The sequence below is a fragment of the Anneissia japonica genome, unplaced genomic scaffold (genome assembly GCF_011630105.1).
Source record: "Anneissia japonica isolate Jap-2015-1 unplaced genomic scaffold, ASM1163010v1 scaffold432_len584295_cov189, whole genome shotgun sequence".
NCBI lineage: Eukaryota > Metazoa > Echinodermata > Crinoidea > Comatulida > Comatulidae > Anneissia > Anneissia japonica.
In genome coordinates, this window is record NW_022725334.1 from 459,139 (window position 1) to 471,077 (window position 11,939).

The 11,939-nt window shown below is 30.0% G+C and overlaps 1 protein-coding gene across 1 annotated transcript in view; it reads right to left on the reverse strand.

Moving 5' to 3' along the window:
* LOC117112702 overlaps positions 1-11,939 on the reverse strand; it is an 82,628-nt gene that overhangs the window by 30,049 nt on the left and 40,640 nt on the right. The window contains exons 6-8 of the mRNA XM_033255842.1: positions 8,598-8,678; positions 7,509-7,632; positions 4,642-4,725 (exon numbers count right to left, since the gene is read on the reverse strand). Coding sequence (XP_033111733.1) covers positions 4,642-4,725; positions 7,509-7,632; positions 8,598-8,678 — 289 coding nt within the window. The remainder of the gene's footprint in view (positions 1-4,641; positions 4,726-7,508; positions 7,633-8,597; positions 8,679-11,939) is intronic.

The window sequence follows — 11,939 nt, forward strand, 5'->3', positions numbered from 1 at the left end:
TTTGTTTTCTTCACTTTACTTGCCTCTTGTAATTTTTTTAATAATGTAATTTTAATGAATAATATTCATGTTTTTATGTTAAATATTAATTGAGTGAAATTAGACATAACAGAGAAATATCCAAGATTTGATAATAGGCTCTGCTTTATCATTATATAGACTGAAATTCAAACTGCTTTGAATAAATTTTAAAAGGTAGACGTACAGCAGAACATGGAGGAAGAATAGCTTTAAGTGGTATATATCAAGCATTGTTTACATAGCTAGAGGCTGCATTATTGCACATATGATTTCAATGATTAATGAACCCTAAAAGTGGCCGCAATGAAGATACGGTGCTCCTGCATACGCTAAACAAAGCATACAAGCCGTTGCTACGGGTGACCACTTCAGATGAAATCCTGTACTTGTGACAGTGTGCTATCATATATGCCGATGCTTTTGACTCGTTAATTCCCTATCCACTCTAATGTATTCAGACGTTTTATCCCCTAACAGGAGTGTTCTTTTGCAATAACGATGCAGGAAATGTCAAATGTGATTTTTAGGCCTATGGTCATTTAAGGATATCTCACAAAATAGTAGTGTGTAAGATAAATAATTTTTAGAATTTCCTACAATATTTTGTTGAATAATCATCAAATTCTAGAAAACCAATCTGAAATTCCAAAAGAACTCTATTTAGAGCAATTTCTTGACATACACCAGCTAAAACTATGCTCCTACTACAAGCCTGATAACAAATCAAAGTTTGTAAAGTGGCCATTTAAAACAGGGGAAAAAAAGGGTATTTTGTGCTCAGTTGTTTGTGACAAAAATAATATATCAAAATTAATACAATACAACAATTATTTTTCTTAATATAATGGTGGGGGGGGGGGCATGACACCATCTGCACCCCACCTGCATCTGCCCCAGCTGTCGTTTGTAGGACCCTATAGCAACAATGAACTGGGCTTAGCAGAAAGATTCACTTCACACTGCCACTGTCATGGTCATTATAATTGTTATCCTTATCATATCACAGAATAATACTTTCAGTAATTATTGTTCATGCACACGGAAGGTTAACTTAGCAGATATTAAATAAAATTTATTCATGTATAAATATTACATGCATATTCATAATATTTTTTTAAAAACACTGTTGCATATGGTTAGGTAAAATTTTGATTGAATATGTTAATATAATCTGTATGTTGTGGAAAATGTGTTATTATTTAACTTTTTTGAATAAAAAAAAACCAAAAAACAGATGGATAAAAATACATATAGAATATGATATTGTTAATCAATTCCTGTGAATACAATATACTAATTTGGAAAATTTTAATAAATTTATAACAGGATATTGGCTGACCGTGTTTAACAGTGTTTTTCAATTGTGATGTTATGTTTGTGCGATGTCAGCTTACACATTATTGATAAGTTAAAAAGGGCAGCAATATTGAGAGTAATGCAGATACAGAGGTCAAGGGTCAAATATGTATTACCTGATATCAATTTTTAGAGTGCAATTATGAAACTCTCATATGATTATTTAAAAGTATGCAGACATCAAGATAACCATGAGTATAATTATACGACAGATGAGATAAAAAGTAATAAAATATTTTTTTTTTATCAATATTTATTATTTTTGGGATTCTTCAAAGGCAATGAAAGATTATTAAAAAGTGTACAAATACGTAAAGATGTACTGTATTTTCCCCTGAAAATGACAAACATCATAAAAAAATATTTGCAGTAACCTTTAAGTTTAAGCATAGAAGTTATTAAGTTTTAAAAATGTGCCCTGATTTATACTGGAAAAAAATTAATAAAAACACTTCAGTGACTAGATGTGTTTCTATCATTTTTTTGCTGTAAAGTCATGGGTAAATATTTATTTAAATCCACTTACTTCTATGTTCAACTTGATAATTTTTATGTTATTTCAAAATGAGCAAGTTCATTTCAAAAATAGTTTTTTATATTTTGTGGGTATTGTTTATGGAACAATACTTCTTTAATTATAACTAGAAACAGAGAAATTAAAAAGTATTTCTAATAAATAAATGGGGCTTTTAAGCATTTAAATATGCCAAAATCAGCATCAGAGATCAAACAAGAAAATTGACTTTTTAATATATTCTCCAAATCATAGGCTTCTAAATGATAGTCAATTAATGGAACTGACTTACTATTGACAAAGTTAAGAGTAAAAGTTGTATTACGGCTTCTCTCTACTACAGTATACAATACTGTCACATTCTATGCTAATTACTCAGTTTAAAATTTAGCGACAGCACGCTGGTTTTGGATGAAGGGAGAGATTTTGGAGTTGTTTGTGACATTAACTTAACCTCTAGGCATTCACACTTTTCTGGATGCAAAGAATTAGGCTAATGTTATATTAAAAAAGATCATTCAAACCTAGACAGAGGAAGGGGCCTGTCAAACAGTACAAATCAATCTCCTACTTCAGATGATTACAAATTAGTGAATAATACACTGATTTAAAAAAAAAATTAAGACTTTTGAAAAAAATGTTGAGCAAACAACATTAACCTGGATGTTTTAAGGAATCCAACATCAACTAAATTTGCCTACGTTAGCTGGTCACATAGCTAGACGCAGGGTTCCCGGAATACCGCCCTCAGCGACGTGTGCGAAGCACAACTCAGATTCAGTAGTGGAACATGAAATTTCGGTATGGTTTCCTAGTCAGATTTGCGAGAAAAAATTCAGCTACCTGTATTTCTCGACTGAGACGCCAGTGGGAGCTGTAATTTGTATGGCAAGGAGATTCTGCTACTCTTAATTCGTATTAAAGGGAATTTATTTCTCTCCAAACTAATTTTTTTTATTTAGTACCATAGAAGACATGCGCGCGGGGGTGATAAACTAATAATTTCTTTTATTAGGACTAATACAAATAAAAATGAAGACTTTTGAAAAAATGTTGAGCAAATATTAACATTAACCTGGATGTTTTAAGGGATCCAACATCAACTAAATTTGCCTACGATAGCTGGTCACAAATCTAGATAGCAAGATATCTAAAGAGCCTTGAAAAAAGTCCTTACAGGAAGGAAACATAGTAGGCTCTAGAAGCCCAGGGCACCCTAGTATCAGGTGGATCAACAGGTTTTAATTATTTACTGGGTAACCTGCTAGAGGCTCAATTTCCAGAGATGTTAGAAGGGAATGAATACAGTATTCAGTATGAACAAATCAACATAATTCATATTTCTCTTTTAAATTTGGTTTTTTTAAATATATATACATCCCCCCCGCCCCCCGTCGGTCAAGCCGAAAGAGAGACAATTTGAGTTAAAGAGAGGAAAAGCGGGGAAAGGGAGTGCATCCATGAGTTCAGTGGCGAACCAGCAGTGGCAGAAAGGAGAGCACGATTATTTACACCAACCATGGTGGGGCAGAGGTCGGCGTGGACTTCATATTGTGCCTCCCCCCCATCAGAAACATTTCTGGATCCGCCGCTGTACATATATATATTTTTATTTCAAACCAACTTGACTATAGACCATGGTCTTAAGTCTACATGTTATACTCAATCAGAACCCACATATCCTTCTGCTACCAGTGTTGTTGATTGTTGAAATTGGTACCACGCATTATATAATTACCACCCCAGCACTTAAACATATAATTTTCGGAAACTTCATTGTGAATCTGCGCAATATATTAATATTAATTAAGCTCTGTCTACACTATAATAATAATAATAATAATAATAATAATAATAAAAATAATAATAATAATAGATCATTCTTATATAGGATATAAGCAAGCTCTCAATGTACTGTGTAAAAACAGAATATGGATATGTTATATTAATGAAAAACTTGATGGAAAAAGCAAGTCATTAGCTTGGTCTTAATAGTTAAAAAATATATATATATTTGGGTATAATATGACCTCATCATGCCAAATATGGACACATCACACAAATTTGTCACATAATTTGATAGTGTGGTTTGAGCTTCACATGATATAATATAATAATAATAATAATATATGGCCATGGAATAAGGATTGTGACATGCTATCTAGGCCTACATGTTAAGCAATTGCACTAACGAAATAATCTTCAGAAGCAGCATGCATGACAAGCAACTGCATATATAAAACTCCAAAGGCAGCCATTCAGAGATGTTTTCAACAATGAAACAATCGGAGGTCGTAAATGTAATCCATCATCCGCAATGCCCCTGACCTAATGCAGAGCCGCTAACAGAATCCGGCTCTTTCCAGTCATTACTAAAACCCCACGCTAACGTAAATGTGTGCTATCTCGTTAACCAATGAAATAGAATTCTCATTCACCACCAATGTTTTAGAATATTTAAACGGAGAGGTTACAAGTAAATCATACAGATATCACTCAATCAACCGGAGGTTAAAGGTTGCATTTTAGAAATGATGTCAAATGATTTTTTATTTTTTTTTTAGTTTGTAGAAACAAAATAAGAAATCTATGTGTTAATTTGTTTGGAGGACTAAAAGACAATTAACATAGAAATTTCAATCTATAAATAAATTGTCTATCCTGAATACAGCATTCTCACCTGCTATAGAAATATCTGGTTATCCAGCATTAATTTCAACACACTTGTAAAAGTAATTTAATTTACTTACCGTGTGTTTATAAATGCATCCTCTGGTAGTTGCAACATGTCACGGAGCTGCTCGACAACCATTTCCCCATCCTGCTGTCCTAAGCTATAACGAACAACATGCACAAAAAATAACCAAACGAAATGAAAAATATAATCATATACTTTTTTTGTAAATTTTATAGTCAGGCTTTATTCATGTCAAAAAGACTTTTACTAAATTATTGTTTTGAACTTATTTCAATTATGATATACATACATGAAAATTGGAAAATGTTACTTAAATTCATTATAATTAACACAAAATTGGTATGATACTTGGGCGTTGAAGCATGAACTCATCCACACATCAAATATAGTGGACGTTATAAGGTCTGTTTTTATATTTTTTGGCAACATCTTTTGCAAGTATTCTGGACCAGCATCCTCTCACATGCTTCTTACAAAATCTACTACCAGTGTACATACAAGATTTTCTAACTGTATTACAAAAGGATTGGAGTCTCTGTTCTTTGTAAACATTATTAACGTTTTATAATAAAGAGAAATGGTAGACCAAGTATCGTGTTTCAGACAATTACGATGAAAGCTTTTTGTCTATTTGTTCGCCTCCTTTAGATGTTTAACCACTGCTTGCAAATACACCACTGATGCCATTACTGCAACAGGGATATTTTCTTAAATTCCTAACATTTGTGTTATCTCCGTGTATAATTGTATTTATACATTACTTAAGAAACTTGGAGAAGCAATTTCAAAAGGGAGGTTATATATGCACAAAAATATTCTGCACAGATTATGTGATTTATCTATCTCCACATAACGTCCACTGATGTAAGTGTAAAAACGCTCCGGATTAAGTTTAACATTTACATGTGATTATAGGCATTTCACTGTAGTAAAAATAATGCATAATTAATAAGGGAATTCATGGATGGATTAATAGTATGTAATTAATATTTAAATTTCCATATAAAGATAAGCTACATACGATTTAATATTCATGTCGCTTCAACTGATATTGTATTTGGTTTGTAAAACTATTATAATTCATCTTCACTATGCGAGACCGTATCCGGTTAAATAATAAAGACAGATTAATGATCGCGGCATTATGATGCTCAAGCTGAATGCAGAGCTGTGCATATAATTAGAAGAATTCTCAAAAGAGGGCGCCATTTATGTTTAAGATCTGACCAGAATTGTATCACAATGGAAAATCAGTTTTGGACCATTAAAATTGCTAGGATTACTGATACCACTGGCGGATTCAAAGGGGTTACACGTGCCTCCTTAAAGTATTTTTTAAATGGAGAAAAACAAATAGTCCAATTTAAGTCTGTGAGTGCCACTTCTGGCCATCTAGAGGTGCCATAATCATATATTTTCTTCCTCAGCCCCACCATGGTTGGGGCTGAGGTGGTCTAGACTCCCCATCTGTGAAAATCCCTCCCTGGGCCCCCCTTTTTTTTGAATTCCTGGAACAGTCACTGATACTTACCTTTCTAATTCTCAGTGTTATTTTAGAGCTAATCTCATAATGATTGAAAACACATTTGTGAAGTATTAAATGGTTACAGAATCGAATCAGCTTACGAAACAAGTAATCTTTTCACTGCAAATTACTCTTTTCAATTAAGTTGTTCAGCACATGCTTTGACTTTTAAGATTGACATGTCAATTGCTAATCATGTTGAATTTATTATTTTTGAATGATTGTATTCAACTTTCATGTATCAAACCAAGCATATTTAAAAACAATGTTAAAGATACAGTATATAAAAATATAATAATAATAAATTATTCATAACAATAACATAACAAAACATAAGAGCAATAACAACAATAAATAATCTTAATTATAACACAAAAATAAGCCATATTAAATAGTTAGATAGATGTAAATGTAACAATTGTTTAGTATTATTGTTTTTAAACCAATACAAAACTAATAATGGTAATAATAAATTAATCATATTAATAACAATAACATAACAAAACAGAACAACAATATCAATAACAACAATCAATAATCCTAATTATAATAATACAACAAAAATAAGCCATATGGTATAGTTAGATGTATAACAATGTATTATTTTTTTTAAACCAATATGTAGCTGAGAATAGCTATTAAGAAATTTACCTTCAGTACTTAAATTTCTTCTTCAATATAGCCTTGACCTTGTGAATAAATATTTTCTGATAGCTATAAAATTTGTTAATGGTATTTTTATCCACTCATGTTCTCATGTTCCATCAAGTCCCCAATAGGATTTTTAATTTATATTATGTTGTATCGTTGTTATACAGAGGATAGTAGCTGTTGATAGCATTTGCAAACAATAAAGATATATACTGACTGCCTATAAAAAGCTTTAAAAAATGAAAAAAAAAAACTGTATTTAAGTTTCTTAATTTGTATTCTTAAATAAAGTTAACTTACTATTAAAAATCTAAATAAAAAAAATCCCCATCAGTTGACGACCTCCTGTATTCTATTGCACAGACCCTTAAATACTGTAGGTTGTTAATCAATTTAAGGAAATCTGTAGTAAATATCTGTAAACCAGTGAAAAATAATGTTCTTTCAGTCTGTTTCTGGTTAGAAGATAATAACATATTTGATCCTTTTAAATGAACTTTTCAAAATTTTAATTGAAATTTTTGAGGTTTCTTTCTTCTTTCTGAATTTTTTGGTGTGAAATATCTTAAAATTTAATGTTTTTCAATTACTCAAAATAAAATACCAATACGTAATTCAGGACTACTGTACATAATTGGATGCACAGTGGAAAAAGCAGTGGAAAACATACGTTCATCAACAAGCCTTTGAGCACCAAATTGACACATGATTTCAAATTGCCTTCGTCCATCAATCTTACTCACCTCTCGTTTGTTATAATGAAAACTTGATTCTTTATTCTGTCATCTTTTTTGCTTGGGACTGATGATGCGACATGCATGCCGGCTGAGGTGTCCACATCCAGGTTGTTGTGTACATCGAAAACATCTGCAAAAGATTTATCATTTTTCAATAAGTTTGAAACTGGTTTTAATATTATCAATGATTCATATCTTGTTGATTGCTGCCTAAAAAATGTGATAGCTATCTACCCCAAGCATTTTAATATCTATCTTACAATAAATTATTGTCAACGATCACTTTAACCTTCAATTTATCAACCAAAACTTATATCTCATGAACATTAATTAATCGTCTTTTATTATATCTTCGAAATAATTACATGGGGCTCCATGTCCAAATCTAACTCATTTCATAAATTAATTTAATGCTGTGCTGTGTCAATGTACCATAAGTGTCCCCTTGATAAATATTGACACATAAGTGTTCATTTATTACTATTTGTTAATGTTTTTAGTTTCTGTATATTTTATTTTATTTTAATGGTGGCCACGTCTTAAAGTTTTTTTTAAAAACTTATTGTGGTCTCCATCCACATAGATTTTTTTGAATATATTTAATCATGTATATGTTTTTTTTTTGTTCATTATGTGGAAAATAAATAAATCAATCAATCAATCAATCAAACAACCAAAAAGCTTGTTTTTATAAAGACAACATTAGTTCAGAGATACAAGAGGAGATATATGAGCAAAAACTTTCTTTTTAGCCCCTTAAAAAAAGGTGTTAGAAACACTTGTGGCACCAGCAGGGGGAGAAAATGCCAGATCCCCCAGTTGTTCAGCTTTTTCCCCCTCCCCTCTAAATGTAAAATTTGTATAGAATCACAATTGGTTGTTAAGAAAATAACCTCAGTTCACAAGACTCGTTCATAAGTTTATGTCATAAATCATTTTGAGCCTTCACCATTCATTTCATCCTTGTTGAAAAGTAATATCCATAAGCTTGGCCTAGGCTATAAATTACTATTGCATGTTTGTTCGTATATAGTTTACATGTGAAGAAGATGTGAGTTTGAGGGAGCTCTTTAATACATATGAATATACATGTACCATGTTCCTTTTTAGCCTTGATGTTTTCTTCTGCCGTCTGTTCATTTTCAAGGTTCACCAGTTTACCAGTTGGATTATAATCTGAAATAAAATTTAAATATTCATTAAAAAAAAACAAACATTCATAGAGAATCTGAATAAGTTTATAATAGTTTAATCTCCTTGTCATAATGTATCTGTCATTACCATCTCCTTGATTCCTTAGTTTGATAGAAAAGATAATTAAGTATCTGTCATTATCATCTTTTCAAACTCCTCAGTTTACTGTAAATAATTATTTAATAATTCTCTCCTAGTTATTTGACATTATGTTATAAACAAATTATTAATATTTGATTACAGAAAAGAAAATATTAATCATTATAAGTAATATTCCTACTTTTTATATCAATCTTTGTTATTATTGCCTCTTTGTTAATACTGCCTCATTTTACAAAGGTCACTTTAATAATACTAGATGTTGGTTTGATGGTTTGATATTTATATTAATGTTTTATTGCCAATATGAATAAATGGTATTACTATAAAAGCATTTTTATCCTTAATATAAAGTATAATGATTATTATAGACATGCTATTATGTTGGGATTCAATACTTCAATTCATAGTAATTAATGTATATATAAATCCTCATTGCATTTTAATGATTTATGACAAATAGAATTGACTATGATTTGTACTCAAGATTTGTAATCAAGAAAGATGCTAATACAAATCAAATATTAACATTATAATTACTTTGCTTATATTTGTATGTGAACTATCAGCATTTCATTTTTTATTCATTATCTTTTTTATATTGACTATTAGATAATGTTTTTTTAGACCCCACTGAAAATAAGTCATCTTAGACTTTAATGGGGGTATCTGGGCATTGCCATCATTCTGTTTGAAGGGTGTATACAAAAATAAATAAATAAAATGTTTACATTTCCACAAATGACTATTTTTACTGCAATTTTTAACTTCTGACTTCGAGCCTTTTTATCTACCTCAATATAATTTGGTAAAAAAAGAAAATCCCACTGGAACATAAATAAATGGATAATTAAAAAAAAACAAAAAAAAAAACACCAACATACAGGGATGACCAGCAGTTTGTGCCTTGTAAGTTGTTTGTTTTTAGCTCTTTTCTTTTCACACTAATTTGTGTCGAATGACAAAGTATTCATTGTTGAATAAAACGCTACACAATAAAAAAATAATTTGGTAACTTGATGTTTCTTACATTTGATGTTTGTAATGCTTTTTTTTAAGTGATGACGAATAAAATTTAATTCAATTTAGTTACAATTCCTTGAGTGATGAAATTGCATTAACAGAGGTATAGCCAGAAGATTGACACCATGTTAAATGAAAAACAGGCCATGTGAAAGAATTAAGTACATTCTTTTGATCATTTTAAATAAACTCTTCTTTTCTAGTTAACTTTCTATTCAAATGGTAATAAACTACTCTTTATATATAAACTTTATGAGAATGTACAAGGTGAATTCAGGAATTGGTTTTCATTATCGAATTAAAATGATTGATTTGTATTGTGCGAATAAGATCTTATTCACACGGTAGACCTACACAATTGGAAAGATGTGATGATGCAGGTTGAAAAAAGCGCCGATAAAGCCTTGTTTCATTCAATCGTCGATCAAAACCGAGTAGCCCAGCAGTCAGTATGATTTCTGATGGCCAAATTACCCTAGGTTCAATTTTGTTCATTTTAAAAACTATTTCATTTTTTCCATTTCATATTTATTTATCTATTTCATTCCTAATATTCTATTCATTTATTTTTATATCTTGTTAATTAAGTTATTGTTTTTTGTAGGTATTTTTGTCATTTGTTGTTAAAAATAATAATTATTAATAATACTAGATTTAAAAACTATCTACTAGTGCACCGTAAGCATAGCACATTATTAATTTGCCATGCAAATTTGCACGGGTACTGTGGGAATAATTTCTTATTTACACGGTACCATACGAATAGTCTCTTCCCTTTAATATTACTTTAGCACTCCATCACAAAACCTCATGATTGTAACATAACGTTACAGCATAGAGATCAACTCTCTACCTCACATGACATATCAATCACAAACTTCCGTATGGATAAAACACCTCCACTGGTTATAATTAAAGAATATAATGTAAAGAATATTTTTTATATAATGAATATGAGTGATAATCATTGATAATGATTTGGAGTGAAGTTGAATAGCAGAATGGATTTGAATAACTTGGTGGTTAAGATGCTTGCCTTCCAAATAAAATAAAGTGTACAATAAACTTTCAGCTATTGAAGCTGCATAAAGAAAATTTGAATTTTATTTAAGGTCTAGTCCGCAAACACTGTAAGAAAATTGAACCCCTTTCCTCTCCATAAATTCAATCCCAGATTCTATAAAAAGTTTTATTAAGGGTCCTAAATCAATAAATTAAATAATTATAATAAACTACTTTTGTAGTTTACTACTAAGTTTGGGATTATTTATTCTACATAAATAATTTTCATATCAATATATAGGCCAAAATTTCAAATTTATATTTTCATAAATCTCTATCCTAAAAATGATCAAAATAATAGTAATATTAGGCCCAATAAAAAATTATTAGTTTACCACCCTCGTACGCATGTCTTCTATGATACGGGAAAAAAAGAAATATTTTTTTGAAAAAAAAAAAATGTATCATAATTTGTTTTATTTAATAGTTAGTAGATATTGTTTGTATTATCTCAATCATGTTTTACTTTGAGGATTAATGCACCAAAAAACAACCCAAGTATGATATTTAGCAAAATAAAAAGTTAAAAAAAAAAAGCCTAGATAGGGTGATAAACAAATATTAATATTTATTATAGGGCCTTACCAAAGTATATATATATATTCACATAATCCCTAATCCTTATACACAGTGCTTCTAAAATTGAATTGAACAAAGACATTAATAATAATAATAATAATAATAATAATAAAAATAATAATAAAATTAATAATTCAAGATTTATATAGCGCCTCCTGTTGAACCAACCTTGCAGCTCTTCACAACTAGAGATACAAGGACAATAACAGCTAAATAAGTAATGAACAATGCACATAAACCCCTGTACACACTCACATTTTATTTGACAAAGACATGTGACATGCCTATTGTATATGGTCATGATGACATCACGTCATTACATGCAGTTTTTATATTTACTCAATTAGTAATTTTAATATTCAATTTTAACTTTTACAATTTTTTAATTTTTAATTTTAAATTGGCCTATGTTTACCTATTTTATATATTTTACTATATATTCTAAACCTTGCCAGATCACTATCTGTAAATATTAGCTCT